Source organism: Pteropus alecto, unplaced genomic scaffold (genome assembly GCF_000325575.1).
Source record: "Pteropus alecto unplaced genomic scaffold, ASM32557v1 scaffold104, whole genome shotgun sequence".
NCBI lineage: Eukaryota > Metazoa > Chordata > Mammalia > Chiroptera > Pteropodidae > Pteropus > Pteropus alecto.
The window spans coordinates 3,602,419-3,624,575 of NW_006436664.1; the positions used below are offsets into that span (position 1 = coordinate 3,602,419).

The 22,157-nt window shown below is 32.0% G+C and overlaps 1 protein-coding gene across 1 annotated transcript in view; it reads right to left on the reverse strand.

Moving 5' to 3' along the window:
• Positions 1 to 22,157, reverse strand: part of TTC6 (tetratricopeptide repeat domain 6) — a 169,902-nt gene that overhangs the window by 61,333 nt on the left and 86,412 nt on the right. The window contains exons 7-14 of the mRNA XM_025047939.1: positions 19,311 to 19,415; positions 16,243 to 16,338; positions 13,987 to 14,061; positions 8,998 to 9,368; positions 6,141 to 6,603; positions 5,713 to 5,842; positions 4,652 to 4,824; positions 2,263 to 2,399 (exon numbers count right to left, since the gene is read on the reverse strand). Coding sequence (XP_024903707.1) covers positions 2,263 to 2,399; positions 4,652 to 4,824; positions 5,713 to 5,842; positions 6,141 to 6,603; positions 8,998 to 9,368; positions 13,987 to 14,061; positions 16,243 to 16,338; positions 19,311 to 19,415 — 1,550 coding nt within the window. The remainder of the gene's footprint in view (positions 1 to 2,262; positions 2,400 to 4,651; positions 4,825 to 5,712; positions 5,843 to 6,140; positions 6,604 to 8,997; positions 9,369 to 13,986; positions 14,062 to 16,242; positions 16,339 to 19,310; positions 19,416 to 22,157) is intronic.

Genomic DNA, 22,157 nt, shown 5'->3' on the forward strand with positions numbered 1-22,157 from the left:
TTTGATTTGAGCCATTTTTACAGATATGTATCTCACTGTGGCATCTCACTGTGGTTTTTATTTGCATTTACTTAATGAGTAATATATTGAGAATATTTTAATATATTTATTTTAAATCTGTAGAGCTTCTTAAGTGAAGACGCTTTTCTGATATTTTACCTGCTTAAAAATGGAATTGTTGAAAAGCTGGAGGTATCACTCTGCCCTACTTCAAATTATACTACAAAGTGACAGTAATCAAAACAGCATGATATTGGCAGAAAAACAGACACACAGACCAGTGGAACAAAATTGAGAGTACAGAGTAAACCCCTGTTTATATGAGCAAATAATTTTTGACAAAGGATCCAAAAACCTACAATGAAGAAAGGAAATCCTCTTCAATAAATGGTGCTGGAAAAACTGGAAAGCTGCATGCAAAAAAATGAAACTAGACTCTTGTCTCACATTACATACCAGAATTAACTCAAAATGAATTAAAGACCTAAATATAAGACCCGAAACAATAAATTGCATAGAAAAAAACATAAGTACTAAACTCACGGACCTTGTACTTAAAGAGGATTTTATGAATTTGAACTCAAAGTCAAGGGAAGTGAAAGCAAAAATAAATTAATGGTATTATGTCAAACTAAAAAGCTTCTGCACAGCAAAAGAAACCATCAATAAGGCAAATAGATAACCATCCGAATGGGAAAAGATACTTGCAAACGATGCCTCTGATAAGGGGCTAATATCCAATATATCAAAAGAACTCTTACAACTCAATAACAATAACAACAAAAATCCAAACAATCCAATTAAAAAATGGGCAGAATACCTGAACAGACACTTCTCCCAAGAAGAAATACAAATGGCCAGCAAACATATGAAAAGATGCTCAACTTCACTAGCTATTAGGGAAATGCAAATCCAAACCACAATTAGATAACATTTCACATCTGTTAGAATGGCTATTACCAACAGGACAAGTAGTAACAAGTTTTGGAGAGGATATAGAGAAAAAGGAACCCTCATACACTGCTTTTGGGACAGAAAATTGGTACAACCATTATGGGAAACAGTATGGCGTTTTCTCAAAAAACTAAGAATTGATCTACCATATGATCCAGCAATCTCTCTACTGGGTATTTACCCCAAAGACTTGAAAACCCATATTTAAAAAGATATTTGCATGCCAATGTTCTTAGCAGCATTATTCACAGTGGCCAGGACATGGAAGCAACCAGAGTGTCCTATGATCAATGATTGGCTAAAGAAACTGTGGTTCATATATACAATGGATTATTACTCAGCTATACGAAGAGATGAAATACTGCCATTTGCGACAACGTGAATGGACCTTGAGATAAGCATGCTAAGCAAAATAACCCAGACAGAAAATGTTGAAAATCACATATCACTTTTATGTGGAATACAAACCTAAAAGCAACAAATGAACAGGACAAACAAACAGAGACTCATAGACATGTACAATAGACTAGTGGTACCAGACGGTAGCAGGGAGAGAGAAGAGGGGAAGGAGGAGGTAGATGAGATAAAGGGGGTCAAATATGTGGTGACAGAAAGAAATCTAACTATGGGAGGTGAACACACAGTGTAAATATATATATGCCTTACTGTTAAAGTGTACAGCTGAAACTTTGGATTTTGTTAATCAATTTCACTATAAAAAATAAGTTAATTAATTAGTTAATTAATTAAATTTTTTAAAAATCATGAGTGAAAAGATGAGCAAATATGACTATACACATTTTTTAAAACTCTTCAAAACAAAACTTAGATTAAAAGAAAAGCAACAAAATGAGAACTGCTTCATGCACAATAAAGTTGGAAAAACAAAGGTTAATGTCAAAGTTACAATGTTATAGAAATCTATAGAAACGGTTCTCTATACTCAGTACTCAGTAAATACAAAGGACATAAAAAAGGGAAAAAAATAATTCAAGGAACAAAAATGTAGGCCAAACTTTAAAAGCTGATAATGTAAGTAGTATTTAGAGAATGCTAACAAATTTTTTAAAAGACCAAAAAAAAAAGAAAATACTAATGAAACTCTAAATTGTCTAAATTGTCATTTTATGCCTATTAAATTAACCACCATTGTTATGTTATAGATAAAGATTTCCATTCATTGGTAGCATGGAGAATTGATTCACTGTTTTTAAAGAGCTGTCTGGTATTTTAAGCAATTTTCTTTCCTGAGAAAGTACTTGTAAAAAATAGTATAATTTCAAACATCGCATATAAAATAATTCTCACCTTGCTTGAGAATTTTGGGGATCTACATTTAGCAAGGCTGTAAAATCCTGTATGGCTGCATTCCAGTTTTCATTTTCATAGAAAAACAGTCCACGTTTCAATAATGCATCTATTCTTTGGGGATCATAAAAAATACACTGCATGGGGGTAAGGGTGGAGAGGAGACACAAAAACATATCACATCATTTTTTAAAAAGGTATATAAACCCATAACAAATTAAATGGATTACAAGTCTGTTTTTAACTTCAGACTTTTTTAAGCAAATTAATTTAAGATGCAAAACTGAAATTTGCATTTAAAGACCATGTCTTTAGGAAATCCATTCATCATCAAATTCTAGAAAAGGGAGGTTTTATAACAGAGAGAGAAAAAAAAAAAACAGCATAGACAAGCAGCCAAGGCTTTTACCCACTGAAATTTTCACTGGTCAAATTTCATAAGTGACTTGTTCAACTAGAGTAGAGTTATATTTGATCTATCAATTTTATCCCAATTATATCCCTAAAGATAGCACATATTGACCACATTAAGGCTGATTCAATCAAATCAGATGTGGATTAATCTACTCTCTAAAACTGTGGAGACAAATGAATTGACATTGGCATGGTTCATTCATTTCACATTGACATAAAAGGCAATAGAGTGAACAGATTAAATCATTGTCTACTCAGTTGTAAAGCTCCTCATCTACTGATAGTGGGAGGTGAGGAGAACTGAAACACAAAGATTTCCAAGTATTTTTAAAATAGGGAAAAAAAACCTAAAAATTTTGAAGTTTGTTTGACCTCAAATTGCTTTAGTCGATTGGTCAATTTTTAAACTATTAGTCAATTTAAAATTAGTCAATTTAAATAATCAGTCAATTAAATTAGTCAGTTTTTAAACTATTGATGCCAGATGGAGGAAACAAACAGAATAGATAGTCTATTAATTTCAATATCTTCAAAAGAAAATATTGAAATGATTTTTTTCTACACCAGAAATTACAAGACAATATTCTCTTGAAGTAAAATAATGTCAAGTATGTGGCTAACATCATGGATTAAGAAATAGAGCAGCTGGGAAAGTGGAAAGATAACTTATTTAAATAATTTCTAAATTCTCAATTGTACTATGAACTAAGAATTTAGAGTTAGATCAAGGTTAGAATTCTGCTAGAATCAGGGGAATATTTTGCCTGACTCTAGCCTCAAAGTATAATTCAGCTAAAAGTTCCTCAAGGGAATTCCTTGATATCCCCCAACCAAATATTAATTACCCATCCTTATCATTTTTATTTTCTTCATAGAAGTCATCATAATTTATAATTATATATTTATGTATTTCTTTCTTTAATATCTGTCCTTTAGACAATAGGCTCCACATAAGCAGGAAATATGTTCATTTTATTCATTAAGATTTATTTACTACATTATAGAGTACCTTAGTCAATAAATATTTCTGAGTGAATGAATGAATGAACAAATCCATGAGCACAGCTTCTTTGAGATAAGATGGATTTGCTATATCTCAAGAGTTAAGTGGAGAATGATTTGATTTTCTCTCTCATTTGAAGGGAAGAAACAATTTTCAAAGCATAAAACTACTATTTTATGGTTCAAGAGGAGAAAGTTGGAAAAGTCAAGCCCTCCTCAGAGCTGTCTCAAATGCTCCCACAGCCAACTCCGTGATGTAAATCTATTCACTAATTCTAATTTTAAAATTTTTGACTCAGCCATAAAAAAAAGAGTGAAATCTTTCATTTGTGACAACATGGATGGACCTAGAGAGTATTATGCTAAGTAAAATAAGTCAGACAAAGACAAATACCATATGATTTCACTTATGTAGAATCTAAACACACACACACACACACACACACACACACACTAAAGAAAATAAAATAAAATAAAAATAAATAAAAAAACAAAACAGAAACAAACTCATAGATACAGAAAACAAACTGATGGTTGTCAGATGGCTTGGGGGGAATTGGTAAAAAAGAAGAAAGAGTTAAGATACACAAATTGCCAGTTATAAAAATAGTCATGGGAGTGTAAGTGCAGCATAGGGAATATAGTATTTGAAATAACCATGTGTAGTATCGCATGGATAGTAAACTTAGCGGGGTGGTCACTTCATAAGTTATACAAATATCTAATCACCATGTTGTACACCTGAGACTAATATAATATTGTATGTCAAATGTAATTGAGAAATAAATTATTTTTTAAAAATTGACATAGTGGTAATGTCAATTCTAGTAATGAATGCTATAGGTCTTAACCTATAATAAATTATTTTTGATTATACAACATATGTGAAAGCATTTCAACAACTGCTATAGTATTAGATTGAGACCATAATCTAAAACATATAAATGGGAGCATTATATGTGATACAGCTTACTTTGGAAAAGTCATCAATGGCCAGTACTTTGTTAGTTATTTCATACATCTCACCCCTCCTGAAATACATATCAGCATCCATGGGCTTGCATTTAATTGCCTGTGTATAGTTTAGAATAGCCAAAGTAATGTCGTTTTTTCTCCGGAAAATTTCTGCCTTTGACAAATATGCCTCTAAAATTAATTAAAAAGGTAAAATTTAGTGTTATGGTCCTTTTATGAACTATAAAAACTTTTAAAGATTACTCCCTCTCTCTCCAAAACAGTAGTCTTAGAATAATGTTTCTCTACCATACTTTCTTAACCATTTAAAGTAAGGGTTTGTTATTGTTGTTGTTGTTTTAATTTCAACAGTGCAAAATTTGTTCTCCAAGTCTGGATAATACTCATTTATGCTTAAAAGCATTTTTAACTTCAATTTGAAGTAACAAAATTAACTATTACTTATTTGTATATCTGAAATGTTTCATAATCTTTTAATGTTTATAGTGAAAAGTTAGATTTTAATAGCACAAAATCATATGGACTTTTAGCAGAGATCAGCATAGATCAGAAAACGTTTATAAAGCTCGTGCTACATTTTAGGGGTATGTTATGGATGCTGGGGATACAAAGATGAAAATGACATTTTCTCATTCTGCAAAAGTTCGAGTTGATTAAATTATGTTCCATAAGGGCAAACATATAGATTTCATCCAACCAAGAAGTCTTAGGAACACTAAAACTCTTAATTCAGAGATTTGTGGTCAAGAAAAGATTTGTGAATCACTCTAAAACTAAAATTTTTAAGTTCATATTCTTTTTGTGGTATGAACAGTAAGCAACCAATTTATTGTAATATATACCAAGGACATTAAGATTTTAAAACATGATGAGTATTTTGAAAATAATACAAGATCATACAAGTCTTAAATTTACAATATTACAATAAATTTAACTTATGAAAGTCACAATCTGTTTGAAGACCTATGTCTACTGGTTTATGTATATTTATAATACCACTAAATCACCAAAGCTTAGGTAAAGATATAATCAATATAATTGTCTGCACAGATAACCCACCTGCATTATTTTTATTATATTTATTTATATAATTCAAGTCATCCAAAGCTTCACTAATTTTGTCTTGGAAAAGATAAATGAGATGTCGGTGCCAATAGGCATTGAGAAACAATGGTTCCAAAAGTATAGCCTAGAAAATATATGTATAAATTCAATTAAAGTTGATTTATTAAAAGATAGCCTATCAAGTTTCAAGCATTAGGGATCCCAATTGTTTTATTAAGTGTATGGTATAAAATAGTACCTCTCAATCTGACAAACAAAATCTAGTGCTTTTAATATTTATTATTTGAAAATGTCAATAAATATAATTTTTATAATCACAAATATCCAATACAAATTCATTGTTCAAAATTTTAGTAAAAACTATTATATAATTATATGCAAGTATAAATTGTAAATAGTTATTCTGATTAAATAAAACTTACTTCCTGTAGATCATTCATGGCACTCTGTAACTTTCCCAGTTTCCTATAAATAGCTCCACGTCTACAGTATAAAAATGCAGGATATATTTTTTTATGATTTATTTCTTCAGTCAAGATCTTCACTTCGGATTCATAATGTTTAATGACGTCTGGAGGAAGACTAGACGTCAAAGAATCACTCAGTTCTAGTTTTGGTGGTTCCTTCACTTCTTCAGACAAGTCTTTCGGAACAAATATTTTAACAACTTTCTCTCTTGCAGTTGTCTTCTGAGGTTTATGCTTAGAGAATAGATCAACAACCCATGTTTGAGGGTCAGTATTTTCTGGAATTCCTCCACGACTTTGGGCAAATTTGTCAAAATTTAAACACGATGGTAAGCTGGGACTCTGAAATGGACGTTCATATAATGGAATTTTCAGAAAATATTTCTTCTGTCCAGGAAGAATTCCGTGAGACATTGATCTAGTTTTTAAAAGAGTGATTTTTAAATTAGAGAAACATAATTATTTTTATAATCAATAAATCAACTCAGCCACAAACAAAACTATTTCTCTATTGTGCATCAGAGTTGCCAGAGATTTGTTAAACACAAATTTCTGGATTTTGTGGACACAATTACCAAAATAAACCACAGGGACAGAATGGTAATCACAGAATTTTAACACACAAGGATCTGTGGCAATAACTAAAAGACTATAGGTCCTTAGAAATGAGGTATATGGGCAGGCTTCTAAGGTGTTCTTTCACTTACATAGGCGAAAAACTTCTAGGTCTTCTGGGTATATGCCTAACTAGTTATAGTGGTTACCCAGCTCTCAGACATAAGCCAGCTCACAATCCAAAACCTCCCACTTGACAAGAAGGCCAAGCATGTCCCACTGAGGAAGGATCTTATTATGTGGCCTAGGTATATTTATTGAATTTTCCCCAAAAGCTTCCAAATATCTGAGAAAGATTAAAAACGCAAACCTTCTGCAGTTTATTAGATACTGGCTCTAAACTTATGTTGATCCACAGATAGATACCCACTGTGGATGCCACTGAAATCCATCAACCTAATTAGGGAATTATGAAGGTTGAGTAGTAGAAAGAATCTTGGCCTGAAACCACCTAACAGCAGATCTTGTGAGACATGGACCCATACTGTGATAATTTCCCTACTCCCAGAATGCATAGTGGGAATGAATCAACTTAATAACTGCATAAGCTATAACCTGAGGGAGATAATAGCAGTAAAGGTCGAGTGGAAATTTCTGGATTGTCTCCATTCTATCCCATACCGCCATCTACCAAGACAGTATACTAAATGTAATACCCGACCAAGGGGGACTAAGTGGCACTAAGGAAAATATGTCACCTCCTGCTTGTAGATAATAAATTCTGCCTCTCTTGGGGGTGTAACAGAGCAAGATGGGCCAAGTAAACCAGGACTGCCTTCACCAAAAGGCTCATCCTATGGCTCCTGTTACAACTATTAGCAGTCTATACAGTTATTAAAAAGTAAATAAGTCTCTTCAAATGGTTAAACTTTATAATCAGAATGATATAGTCAGTAAGCAGTAAAACATCACAGTGAAGCAGTGTTACATCACTTATATCCTTTGTATAGATAGAAGTCACTTTGGTTATGGCCAAAATGGTGCTGTATATTATCTTTTCTAGGATGGTGAAGATTCATAACACTTTGAAAAGAGAAAATGCATCAAAAATGTATAAGCAATCTTCTGGTTCTATCTAAAACATTTGTCGACTTAGAAAAACCTACCTAAAGTATTCTAAAGATGAGCTAACAAAAAAGCTTCCAGTTATTAAATTTGTTGCAGGGGAAGCTTAAGCAAAAGTAGTGTGCGGAGAACTCAGGACTTGACTTGAATGGCAGTCTCCACCAGGGTTGATCTCTGTTCCACTCTGTCACTCACACTTACATAAGGTTACTCCCTGGTCTTCTAAGAGATGACGACAATAAGTCACCACATCAAAATATAATTAACTCTTGTAAGGTTACTCCCTGGTCTTCTAAGAGATGACAATAAGTCACCACATCAAAATATAATTAACTCTTTTCAGAACCAGCGAGTCTTTATAACAATAAAGTGAACAAAGCACATGACTTTTATCACCAGGAAAGTCTTTACTTTTCAAAAGGGCATAAGTTTAATGAATTTTTTGTCATCTGGAGATATCTAAAGAGAAACAAAGCTCAGAGCTTTTTGGAAACTATTTTGTACAGCACTGGATTATAAGAATGTCTTGAATACTTAAACATGACCATACCTGAACTTTAAGCTGTTGTTATTTTAGGTCCCTCCATATTTTTAAACATGCTAGATATTATTACCTCCAAGTAAGGAGAAAAATTATTTCTTTGTGTTAATCTCTCATAACATACAAAAACCAGTTAGGTCTCATAACATACAAAAACCAGTTTGTCTATCTAATTTATTACTCAATTCGATACTTTAAAATTTAAAAATGATTAAATTTCAGCGATCTATTTCCTTTCAAATTGGTAGTATCTGGAGCTGGAGTAGGGTTTCCGTCCTAAATTACTTTAGAAAAATAACTTAATAGATTTCATTTCTTTCTACTAAGAGATTTCATTTAGCCATTAAATTGACTTAGGCTTACTTCATGTTCTTAAAGCAGCCCCACCTTTAACTTATAGTTTGAACTATTCACATATTTATGCTATTAAACAGCTGTATATTAAAAAATAAGGGATTATTTTTAGCTAAGAGTTCAGCATATCTTCAGTGTTGAGTAAAATAATAACAACTTCAATGGGTGAAATTATAAAATTAAGGCCAAAACCACAATGCATTTCTTAAACTATAACAATTATTGATTAAACAGGACCTTTTAAGAATTTTTGGAGATTTGGATAACTCTTCCAACACCATTGTAACTCTACGGAGTTTCCATCCTTTCTTCCATTTTATTCTCTTTTTCTTGGGATACACAATGTAACTAATGCCAGCTTTTTTAGACGCTTCAACGAGAGAGACAGGCAGATCTGTCACACTGTAATTGTCCTGAATGGTATCTAAGATGGTATCTATATTTTCTTTTACGATGGGTTCTTCAGTTTCATTTAGCTCAACCATCTGACGACGCTCCAATTCTTTTGCTTTTTGAAACATCACCTCTTTTATATTGTTTTGCATGTTATCTTTAATCTCTAATGGAACTATGGTCTCCTCCCTCAACTCAACTGCAGATTTTACTCTCTTATTGAAGAAGAAACAAAGAGGCAGAAAAAATATAAAATCAATTTAATTGCTGTACATTTAAAATTAATTCAGTTACAATTACTATTAATGTAGTCTAGTCACTATTGAAAAATTTTAAATCATGTATTCCTGATTTTTCCAAAAGTCAGTTTATAAAGTTAATAATAGGCTAGTTAAAACAAAGTACTATAATTTAATTGGTCAAACAACATTTAGTTAGCTTCATAAAAATAACACTATAAAGTAGATAGGCATTAAATATTATTTTCTATATTCTTAATTAAAAGAGAATGCTTTTACATATCCAAATAAAGTTCATACTCTACTTTTACTTTTAATGCAAAAAATAGGTACAATACACAAAAATTATTAAAATGCCTTATCCTATAAAAGAAAATTGTGAATCTATTTTCAAAAGCACTTTAACAACATTGACTTTCTATACAATAGTATTCAAATATCCTCTACAAAAATTTTCAATTCAGTACTTATAAGCTTAAGTAATAAGATTCCAGCCTAATATTTATTTTCTCTAATATTATAGAATCAACTTAATTTAACAATAATATTAATATTACAATATTAATCATTATTAATAATTTGCAGTCATTATGCATTAGTACTTGAAACTCTAACAGCACCCATTACTAGTAAAAGAGATTAATTCCAATCCTTTGTTATAGCATTTCCAGCCTATTGAACTATTGTCAATAAATTAACTGCATTTAATTTTTTGCTAATAAATAATAATTTGTTTTAGAGATGTTTTTCATTATAGTGAATTTAGGCTCAAATTCCAAACATAACTACTTCATACAAGCTAGTTATATACTTTAAGATGTACCAAATACATTAGAAATATTTATCCTCCATGACTTACTATACTTCCCTTATCTCAAGAAACTATATGTTAGCTCAATACATAATTAGAATAGAAAATAGAGAAGTAAATAAACAATGGAATATATGTATGTATGTATGTATATGTAAATATCAAGAAATACAAACACATATGAATATATTAGGAAAACATATATCTGAAAAGATGTAGAATATAAGATGCTCATATTCCCACTTGCTGTCTAGATATAAATTACACAGAGTAGCCTTATACAGCTGCATAGAACACTCTGTAAGAAATCACTGACAAAATCTATAACTATAGAGCAGAGCTACCAGAATGGGTTTAAGTTTTTGTTTCCAGCTTTACTGAGATATTATTGACATATATATATATGTATCATATATATATCATATATATATGTATCATATATATATATCATATATATATATATCAAGAAAAGAAAATATTAGCAAACTGAATTCAACATCACATTAAAAGGATCATACAATATGACCATGTGATATTTATCCCTCAGATGCAAGAATGGTTCAACATACACAAATCAAAAATGTGATACATCACATTTATAGAATAAAAGATAAAGATCCTATGATCATCTCAATTGATGCAGAAAAGGGATTTGACAAAGTTCAACATTCTTTTATGATAAAAACTCTCAACAGATTTGGCATGGAAGGAACAAAACTCAACATAAAAAAGGCCACATATGACAAACTCACAGCTAATATCATATTCAACAGTATAAGATTGAAAGATTTCACACTAAGATCAGGAATAAGACAGAAGTACTCGGTTTTGCCACTTTCATTCAACATAGTACTGTAAGTCCTGGCTAGAGCAATTAGAAAAGAAAAAGTGAAAAAAAAAAGACGTCCAAATCAAAAAAGAAGTCAAATTGTCTGCTTGTGAAGAAGATATAATCTTATATAAGAAAACTGTAAAGACCACCAAAACACTATTAGAACTAATTAATAAATCAGTAAAGTTGCAAGTTACAAAATCAACATACAAAAATCAGTTGCATACCTGAAAAATAAAGTAATCACATTTACAATAGCATCAAAAATAATAAAATATTTAGGAATAAATTTAACCAAGAAGATGAAGGATTTATACATTGAAAATTACAATACTTTGATGAAGGAAATTGAAGAAGACACAAATATATGGAAAGATATCTCAAGTTCATGAATTAGAAAAATTAGTATTTTTAAATGCCTGTACTACCCAAAGCCATTTATTAATTCAACACAATCCCTAGGAAAAGTCCAATGACATTTTTCACAGAAGTAGAAAAACAACCCTAAAATTTGTATGGAACCACAAAAGGCCCCAAATAGCCAAAGCAATCCTAAGAAATAAGAACAAAAGTGGAGACATCACAATTCTTTATTTCAAACTTTATTACAAAGCTACAGTAATAAAAACAGCATGATATTGTCATAAAAATAGGCACATAGACCAATGGAACAAGACATATATAATACATATAATCAACTAATATTATACAAGAGAGCCAAGAACACTCAATGTGAAAAGGCTAGTCTCTTTAAGAAATTTGCTGGGAAAAGTGGATATTCACATGCAAATGAATGAAATTGGACCTCTATCTTACACTACTTACAAAAATTAACTCAAAATGAATTAAAGACTCAAGTTAGACCTGAAACTGTAAAACTACTAGAAGAAAATATAGGAAAATTTCCTTGATGTTGGCCTTGGTGATGAGTTTTTGGATATAACACTAAAAGCACAAGCAACAAAAGCAAAAATAAACAAGTAAGAATATATTAAACGAAAAGTTTCTCCACTGCAAAATAAATGATCAGCAAAGTGAAATGGCAATCTGGAATGGAGAAAAATATTTGCAAACCATCAATCTGCTAAGGGGTTAATATCTAAAATGTATAAGGAACTCTTACAACTCAGTAGGAAAAAGCACCCAAACAATCTGATTAAAAAATGGGCAGAGGAACCGAATAGAGATTTTTTTCCAACAAAGACTTACAAATGGCCAACAGGTTCATGAAAAGATGATCAACATCACTAAACATTAGGGAAATGCAAATCAAAACCACAATAAGATATCACCTTACATGTGTTAGAATGGCTAGTCTCAAAAGGACAAGCGACATCAAGTGGTGAAGAAAAGGGAACCCTTGTGCACTGTTGATGAGAATGTAAACTGGTACAACCATTACAGAAAAGTATGGATGTTCCTCAAAAAATTAAGAATAGAATTACCATGTGATCCAGCAATTCCACTTCTGTGTATATATACAAAAGAAAGAAATCATGATCTCAAAGAGATATCTGCACCCCCATGTTTTTTGTAGCATTATTCACAAGCCAAGATATAAAAATGCATATATTAGAATACTATTCAGCCATAAAACAGAGGGATATCCCACCATTTGCAACAATATGGATGAACCTCGAGGACATTAAGTGAAATGCAAATACTATATGATCCCATCTATATGTGAAATCTAAAAACAGAAAACAAAAACAAAAACAAAAATATTTTTTTAAAAACATAAAAAACTCATAGATACAGACAACAGATTGGTTGGCTGCAGAGCTGGAGAGTTGAGTGTAGGCAAAAAGAGTGATGGCTGTCCAAAAGGTATAAATGTCCAGTTATAAAATAAATAATTTCTGAGGATGTAATGTACAGCATGGTGACTATAGTTAAAATACTGTCTTGGATATTTGAAAGTTGCTAAGAGAGTAGATCTTAAAGGTTCTCATCATAAGAAAAAGTGTGTAACTATGTGTGGTGATGGCTTATTGTAGTGATTATTTCAAAATATATACAAATTGAATCATTACGTTGTACCCCTAAAACTAATGTAATATGTCAATTATTTGTCAATAAAATAAATCTTAAGAATAGTGTCAGTGTACAGGCTTACAAAGCAGAGGAATCGAAGAGTTAATAAAAAAGGAGAACGTTAGAAATGAAATAGGAAGTAGGCTAAAGTTAGTCAAATTAAAAGCAAGTTAGCCAGAAAGAAATTTAAATTTGGGTAGTGAACACACAATGGAATACACATGTGACAAATACGTATTGAACTGTACACTTGAAACCTATATAATTTCACTTACCCCAATAAATTTAATTTTTAAAAAAGCAAGTTAGAAGCAATTAACATAGAGAATCAAGGAAGTTACTGTCAGATCTTGGGGAGAAAAAAAACTGGGAGCTAGATGTCAGTGCCACTGATGGTAAGAACCAGTCTTTCAAAAATGCCTATGGATTCTTGGTGAAGAGGAAAGTACATTTCATTTGGTAAGAAGTATGGGTTTCAGTACTAGCTCTGCCATTTGTCACTTTCTAACCTTTGCTTTTTCATGTATAAAACGTGTATCTGTCTCACCTTCCTTCTCATCAGGCTATTATGAAGTTCAAGATCAAACTGGAATAGTGTTCGTGAAAATGTTTTCAAACTGTGAGCCTGATTCAAGTGTAGGTCAATAGTATAAATGATTTATAATGTACCAGGTAAAGTCAAATAATGACTATAAGACACTTCCAAGAGTTGTTGAAATCTTACAATGCTACCACCAAGCACAATTTACATGGGCTAGCAAATACACACTCAACTCCAAACTTTCAATCAACTCTGGATGAATCAACTGACTACACTATTTCAGGAAAGCAAACAAAAGAAAAAAATATATAGGTGGTGATAATTACTTGTAAAATAAACATTTCCTTTGAATAATAAAAAGTGAAAATTATCATACCTTTAATTGCAGAGATTGTGTGCTGAAACTTTTTTGGATATTTTCAAATGATGAAGATTTTTTTAGATTAAAAAGCTGAAATAATAAAATGATAATTATACATTGACTTTAGATACTATGTGGTAAACTAAAATATCATATGACCAATAAATATCAGTTGACCAACAGTAACTGTTTAGGTAAATTAACAAAATGCAGCAATATTAGTTAAAGCACAGGTTCTTACTGAGTTCACAGAGAGAAGCAGAACTTAAAATCTGTCAATTAATTTTGAAAAGGTATAATAATGGAAACTATCCTGCTTTTTACAATACAACTAGATATAGCAAACACTTACCTAGTATCTGCTATGTGCAAGGTGTTATGCTGCAAAGCTTTCTAATTGGTATAAGGGGCACAGGTGTGTGTGAATATGCCATAGATATGCTAAGCCATTAAACCTCTTAGCTCTAGTGCTACACTAGTGGGACCTGGAGCAGCTACTGCCCTTAACAGTCACCTCTAATCATGAGTAACCTCAACCTTTTACCCATAAGACCACAAAAATATCATCACTTATTATGAGAGCTATTATATTAAAGAGTTGAGAAGTATCACTATACTAGAGTAGAAAGTACAAAAAAAACCTGACATGTTCCACATCCTCGAACAGTATAATGATGGAAACAGATATAAAGAAATAATTATAATTCAAAGTGGCTGTGGCAATGATTGTAGAGATGGCATGAATGAGGAGCAAAGGAATAGAAGAGAAGGACAGGTTAATTCTGAATGGAAAGGAAACTGAGTTGACCAGCTTGAAGAGGTAGCATCAGGGTTTGCCTGTGAAAGGTGGCAATATTTCCATGGACTGAGATGGGGTTGAGAACATACCAGGCCAATAGAATAGCCTAAACAAGAACTGAGAAGTGTCACAGTGCTGGGATTTTGGTCCCCAAGGGCTCTGGTGCAGGCAGAGTACAGGGTACATGGAGGTTACACAAACAGAAATATAATGGAAGGTAGGATAGAAAATATAGTGAGGCCAAGTTATAAGACTTAGTTAAGCCCTCTGGTTTTATTTGGTAGGTGGAGTTACTCAGTTTGTTGAGAGATGAGTGATATAATCATACCTGTGTTTTAAGAATATAGCCGGAGGGCAGGAAGGAGGATGGATTGAAAGAAACAGCTACTTAAAATGGGAATTATCTGATAGGTAGATGTAAGTAGTGCTACTACACTGGTCTAGAAAGTACAAATGGCATTTCAAACTAGAAAGTGTCATTAGTTAGTTCAATTATTTTTTATTTGATAGTCACTGCTATAGGTGTTACAGATAAAAGAGTGAATAATAATGATATGACCCCAAGCTGGTAAGGAATACAAAGACCAAACATACAAAAGGGCAAATATTTAATAAGTGCTATGAGCAAAATAGCAAAAAAAACTAATCTATATTAAATAGATACATTATATCCTAAAAAAAAAAAAAATATTACTTGACTGTATGGGAAGAGGCATACACACATTTTTAACCCATTTAACTGACTAGAATAGGAATTTGATTTATCCCAGGACTCTAAGACTCTCTACTATGTAGCACTCGGCATCTCAAGATATCAAGGAAAGTAAAGAGTTGAAGGCACTGATGAGAGAAAAATAAAACTGTTTCTTATTTGTCCCCATAATATTTAGGACACTTATTAATAAACCAATTATATAAATTTTATACCTTTCTTCTCTCAATAACTATCTCTTTTCTCTCCAATTGTGTTTATTATTTAATTAGCTTACTTGGATTCACTGTAGTGATAATAAAGTCACGAGCATGAGTCTAATCACCATTTAGAGAATTAACTTTTACTGTGTTTCATGGCCGTGACAATTCCTCCATTTGGTCAAAAGATTTATAAACATATTCTTTTGATCACTGAAGATCTAGGCAGGCAAGAAGTGACAAATGAGTACAAAACCAGAAATTTTAGAAATCTTAGGAAAACTCACAGCAGATATCCTGCTATTGGTTAGTAGGTAACATCTGAGTGTCATAAAAACAACATATTTAAAAAAGAGGAAATGTGTCCTCAGAAAAGAGATCGACATAAAGAGATAACTATAATCCAAAGTGGCTGTGGCAGTGACAGCAGTAAATGTTCTGAGGCATTTCCTGGACTGAAGAAGCACCAAGAAATAATTTCTGAGATTACTAGAAATAATATCTGAGCTGCAGGCAGATAAAGCAACCAATTCAAAATTCAGAATAAAAAGTATACATACCCTAAGACCTCTTCTGCTATGCTGATTTAAAGTAATAACGCTTTCCTTGCTTTCAGATGAAAATTTCTCAATTAAAATCCTGCTTGCTTGAACACTCTGTGGTAAAAAGATAAGTTTTAAATTATAGAGTAGAATACTTTAAAAAAAAAAAAAAACTATGATTACTGTTACTTCCCAGTACAACATTATTACCAAAAGAGAAACACGTGAAAAGTACAGAATTATAGAAAATGTTTACCAAAGATGCATCAAAGTCTAGCTGCAGCCTTAGTATTTGGCCAAAACCCTCAATTTGTCTTTAGCATTGGTCTTTAGACAAATGGATACTTCTTTGTTGTTTCTAGCATCCCTAATCATAGGATCCTGTGACCTCACAGGTTAACATTGAATCTATTCAGCATATCAACATCAGGATTATGAATAAAATATACCATTTGGATTGATTGTCAATGTGACTATTCACTGTAAAATACAAGAAAGCATTCTAAATGTTAATTGAAATAAAAATATCTTTAAATGCTTTATAATATAAACTATCAATCAAGTTATATGTGTATGTTTACTGTTATAAAGGTAAACTGTTGCAATGATTATGATTATTAAATGTGCTACTTTTCTATCTTGTAATCAGTGATTTGAATATGTAGAAACAACTAGAAGATCTAAGTTTGACAGCCTGGTGGATTCATAATGAATTAAATCATTCTGCTGCTTAATTTGCTGAAAATTTCTAGGTCTCAACTAAAATTTCAAATACAAAAAATATTTATTCAATAGGCAATCAGCTATTAAAAGCATCATGTAATTATCACTGAGACTGGAACAGATATGGAGAAGGCCATGGGTAATTTAGAAATCACCAGCACTGAATTTTTGTTCATCCCCCTCCGCTGTATTTTCAGAAAGTATCTAGAGCAAATATAAGGTAAGAAAATTACTAGATATAGCAAAAAGAGACTTGGTCACTTTCATCATTATTCTTCAAAGACAAACTACACAAGAAATTTTGGAACTAATTTGTCATGCGCTTACGCAAAATATTCAAATATGATGGAATAGCAGATATTACATATTTAAAAGAATGCTTTTAACAATAACAATAACAAAAACCTTAGTACAGCAGGTAACATTTTATAACAATGATGAGATGCCATAGGAACTTAACTATTTTAATGTCAATTAGTTTATGATAAAGTTGGTTTTGTTATATGTCATTCTGCTTAAAGCCACAGAAACTATCCACAATGTTAAGTGAAGTCTTACTGTACCATATTTTACAGATATGAAAACAGCAGAACTTACTAACAATCAATGGCTGCTTTTTAAAAAGAAAATGCAGTTTATATGTTGGAACCTTCCAAGACATTGCCCAAACTAACGTGCCTTGAGAGGGCAATAACAATATTGCTTAGATGATATCTGATGTAAAAATTCTCCACTCCTGGGATATTGCTGAAATTGGTATGCATGTAATAAAAGCTAGGATGCAGATGAAAATGAAAAGTTTGCTAACTTAGAAGTCAATTATGACTTCTGCTTCTAATTATGGCAGGCTAGGTTTATTCTTCTGAAGACAACTACGAAAGCTACATGTAATATGAAAACATGCTCTTCAAAGCATCAAAGAGCTAACAAGATGATGAAGAGATACTGAGCCAAAACCCACAAAAAGGCAAGAATCTGGAAAGGTAAGTCCAGTATTCAAAGATGCTTTTATTCTCAGGATATTTACTAAAACAGTTGCAAATCCGAGCTGCAGAAATGCAACTTCTTGGGGCAAGGGTGACACAAATTGAAGGCCAGACTCTACCTGATCTACATATTATTTAAGAATAATACACCATGATCAAGTAATCCAAGAAATGTAAAGATGTAACGATATTAACATCCTAAACACGTAGTAACAATAGGGCAAACAGAAATGTGATTCCATTCCAGCTTTGGTTGCAGAGAAGCTAAGAGGTAAAAGAATGATCCCATTTCAAGCAACAGCATATACCAACAGAATTTCGTTTGATTTAATCTTATCTCTGACTTTATTATGATATTACTCTTGGTATGCTTTCCCCATGATTTCCTTAACTTTTTCATTTTATCCTTTTCTGATATATGTGTTTTAGTAAGCTGCCTAAAATTTTAAGCAAACAAAATAATCCTAAACACTATTAAAAATTTATGCACGATGACGACGTTCATCGCTGAATTGAAGAGGAAAAAGTGAGAAGGGAGAGGAAAAAAGGGGTAAAGAACAAGAGAAGGAAGAGGAAGAATTTTTAAGAATGAAAGAAAAAGACCAAAAAGTGGGCAGTAGTTGTCTGGAGGGAAAGAATAACAGATGATTTGGGGTTCCTTCTCTTGATTTTTTCATTTTTAAAATAATAAGCATAATATGAAACTAGAGCAAGCAAACACTCTTGAAAGGAAGAAAAATTAATAATTGTATGTGGTAGTGGTAAACTTTTTAAACATTAAGTTAACTAAAAATGCGCTTTTAAAAGCAAATGAAAATACTATGAAGATCTTTTATGCAACCCAAGTGGTTTTCTATCTTGGAACCTCAGTCAAATAAAAATATCCTTTCGAGAAGAAAACTTGAGTGGGGAGATAGATGGGGTAAAAGGGGTCAAATATGTGGCAACAGAAAGAAATATAACTATGGGATATATGCCTTACTGTTAAAGTGTACAGCTGAAACATTGGATTTCATTAACCAATGTCATCATAAAATAATTAATTAATTAATTTAAAAAATTTTTTAAAAAAAGAAAACTTGACTGGCTAACGTAACATGGATAAGTACAATATTTTTTAGAAATATATGTATAATACATAAGTATATGTATGTAAATATACACATAGTTATAGGCTTATAAGTATATGTATATACATAAATATATACATAGAAAATTACTTACTATATATATAATTCTTATAGTGCCATCCAATTATTCTTAATCATGGCAATAGTTGTCTGACAATTTACATAACCATGGTCCAGTAAATGTTAATGTAATCAATTATACAATTTAATTATTAAACGACAACAATAAAGTCATTCAGTATGTCACCTCATATTTTGGATATAGGGTTTCCTTCATGACAGATACAGGAACAGAGAATTTGGGTGAAGTTAGGTTCCAAAATAACTTTGTAAATCCTGGATAAGCAGGCACCTTTGAAAATAACAAAAAGCCATTAGAAACTAACAAATGATCCCTATGGTAAAAACCCAAACTCCTGTCAAAATTTTATCTAGTTGCCTAGGAAGTGAAGTGATATATTCCACAGCCTCTGAAAGTCTGGGGAAAACTTTTCATACCCATCAGATTAGCAAATACATAAAGTCAGCAATTCCAAGTGATATCAAGGATGTAAGGAAATTAATAGAACCACAGTGGAGACAAATTGGCCATTTCTAGTAAAATAGAAAATGTGCATGCCACATGATCCAGCAATTTAGTTCTAGCTGTACAGTACGGAAATTCTTACACGTGTGCATAAAGAGATATGTACAAGGATGTTCATACTGTATATGAAATAGCAAAACTCAAAGCCCAATCACAATGTCCATTGATAGATAAACATAAACAAAATGTGGTATATTCATATAACTAAACACTAATAAAATCATTCGAGCACAAAAATTATAAACCATAAGTGGATCTTAGAAGCATAATATTGACAGTAAAATAAGCAAGTTTTAGAAAAATACATATAAAATAGTGCTTTTATATAAATATATAGAGAACACACAGAATTACAGTATTTATTGCTTAGAGTCACAAATACATCCAGTAAAGTATAACATGTTTTAGAAAGACCACAATTATAACAGTAATTGCCCTTGAGTAAGGAAAAAAAGAAATGGAATTAGGAAGAAATACAAGAGAACTTAAATTATTTTAACATTTTATTTTACTTTTAAAAATCTGAAACAAGTAAAACAAAATATTAACACTTATAAATTCCTGACAGCATACCCCCAAGTGTGTGTTACTTTGATTTCTGTGCTTATTTGTTTGTTTTTTAAAACGTTTTCCAAATAAAAACTAATCAGGCATAGGAGAATTTTTAGGGAGGTGAAACTATTCTGTACGATGCTGGAATTGTGGCTACATGACATTATGCATTTGTCAAAATCTATTGAATTTTACAGAACAATGAGTAAACCTTAACATATGCTAATTTTAAAAAATCATTTAGGAGATTAAGAGGAATCCCAGGATGGGTTGCAGAATGTAACAAAACAATCTAACTATATTACAAATGTATGAAACTACTTCACTGAAGGGGATGGGGAAAAAGTTGCTGACTTTAGTAACGGAAACGAGTGGGGTATACAAAACTAAAAGCAAAAGAAACTGTGCATAGCACTGTACTTTAGTTGATAAAGTTGTATCCCATAGGAACATGGATTAATAATTCTGATACTCCTATGCATGTGTACTTCTATACTGGAATTGAACAATTAAGTAAATAGAGGATGGTAGGAGCCAAATTTGGCACTGTTGGATTGTAACTCAAGGTATATCATAAATATCTCTAAGTCATATTGATATAAATAATTGAATAAATAAATAAATGGAAAGAATAGGCAAATCTTCCTAGATGAATTTAAAATAATTTTTGTACATACTCTACCCTTAAGGAGGCAGAGCATAACTCCACATTCCTTAAGTGTGAGCTGCACATAATGACTTCCTTCCAAAGAGTACCTTATGGAAAAGGAGGAAAAAGAGGAACTTCACAAAGAAACCTGGTAAATGCTGCCTTAGACAGGCGATCAAAGTTAACATCAACCATGGTAATTCATGTTAATAATATGTACCCTTGTTATGATGTGATGAAAATGGCACTTTACCTCAGTGGGTCTTCCTCCTAAAATCATGAGGCAAATCTAAATTGGGGGACATTCTATGAAATATCTGAACTGTACTCCCCAAAACTTGTCAAGGTCTTTAATAACAAGAAAGTCTCAGAAACTGTCACAGCCGGGAAAAGCCTAAGGAGATATGACAACTGAACGTCACTGTTATCTTGGATGGGATCCTGGGACGGAAAATGGACATTATATAAAAGCTAAGGAAATCTGAATGAGGCATAGATCTTAGTTAATAGTAATGTATAAACATCGTTTCATTGATTTTAACAAATGTACTATACTACTGTAATGTGTCAGTTTCCAAGGGCTGCCATAACAAATTACTACAGGGTGGCTCAAAACAATAGAAATGTATTCTCTTACTCTTCTGGAGACTAGAAGTCCAAAACCAGATGTGGTAGGGGGCAGGGTAGGGGCAGTCTATGCTCCCTCAGACACTCTAGCGAAGAATCCTTCTTTGCCTCCTTTTAGCTTCTAGTGGTTGCCAGCAATCCTCAGTGTCCCTTGGCTTGCAGCTGCGTCATTCCAATCTCTGTCTCTATCACATGGCCTTCTTCCCCACACGCCTATATATTCACACGGTGTTCTCCTCTTTTAATGATATCAGTCCTATTGGATTTAGGACCCACCCTAAATCCAGGATGATCTCATCTCAAGATTCTTAATTCCATCTGCAAAGACCATGTTTCCAAATAAAGTCACATGCACAGGTACTGTGAGTTATCAGGACTTTTGGGGCCACTACTGAACCTACTATCGTTACGTTAATAATAGGAGAAACAGGGTGTGTGGTATCTGGGAAGCCTCCACACTGTCTTTGTAATTTTTCTGTAAGTCTAAAACAATTCTAAAAAATAAAGTTTATTATCAATAAAATAATATAGGTATACCTCAGATATATTGTGGATTTGGTTCCAGACCACAGCAGTAAAGCAAATATTGCAATAAAGTGGTTCCTTGGTGCATATAAAAATTATGTTTACACTATACTGTAGTCTATTAAGTGTGCAATAGCATTGTGTCTAAAATATAT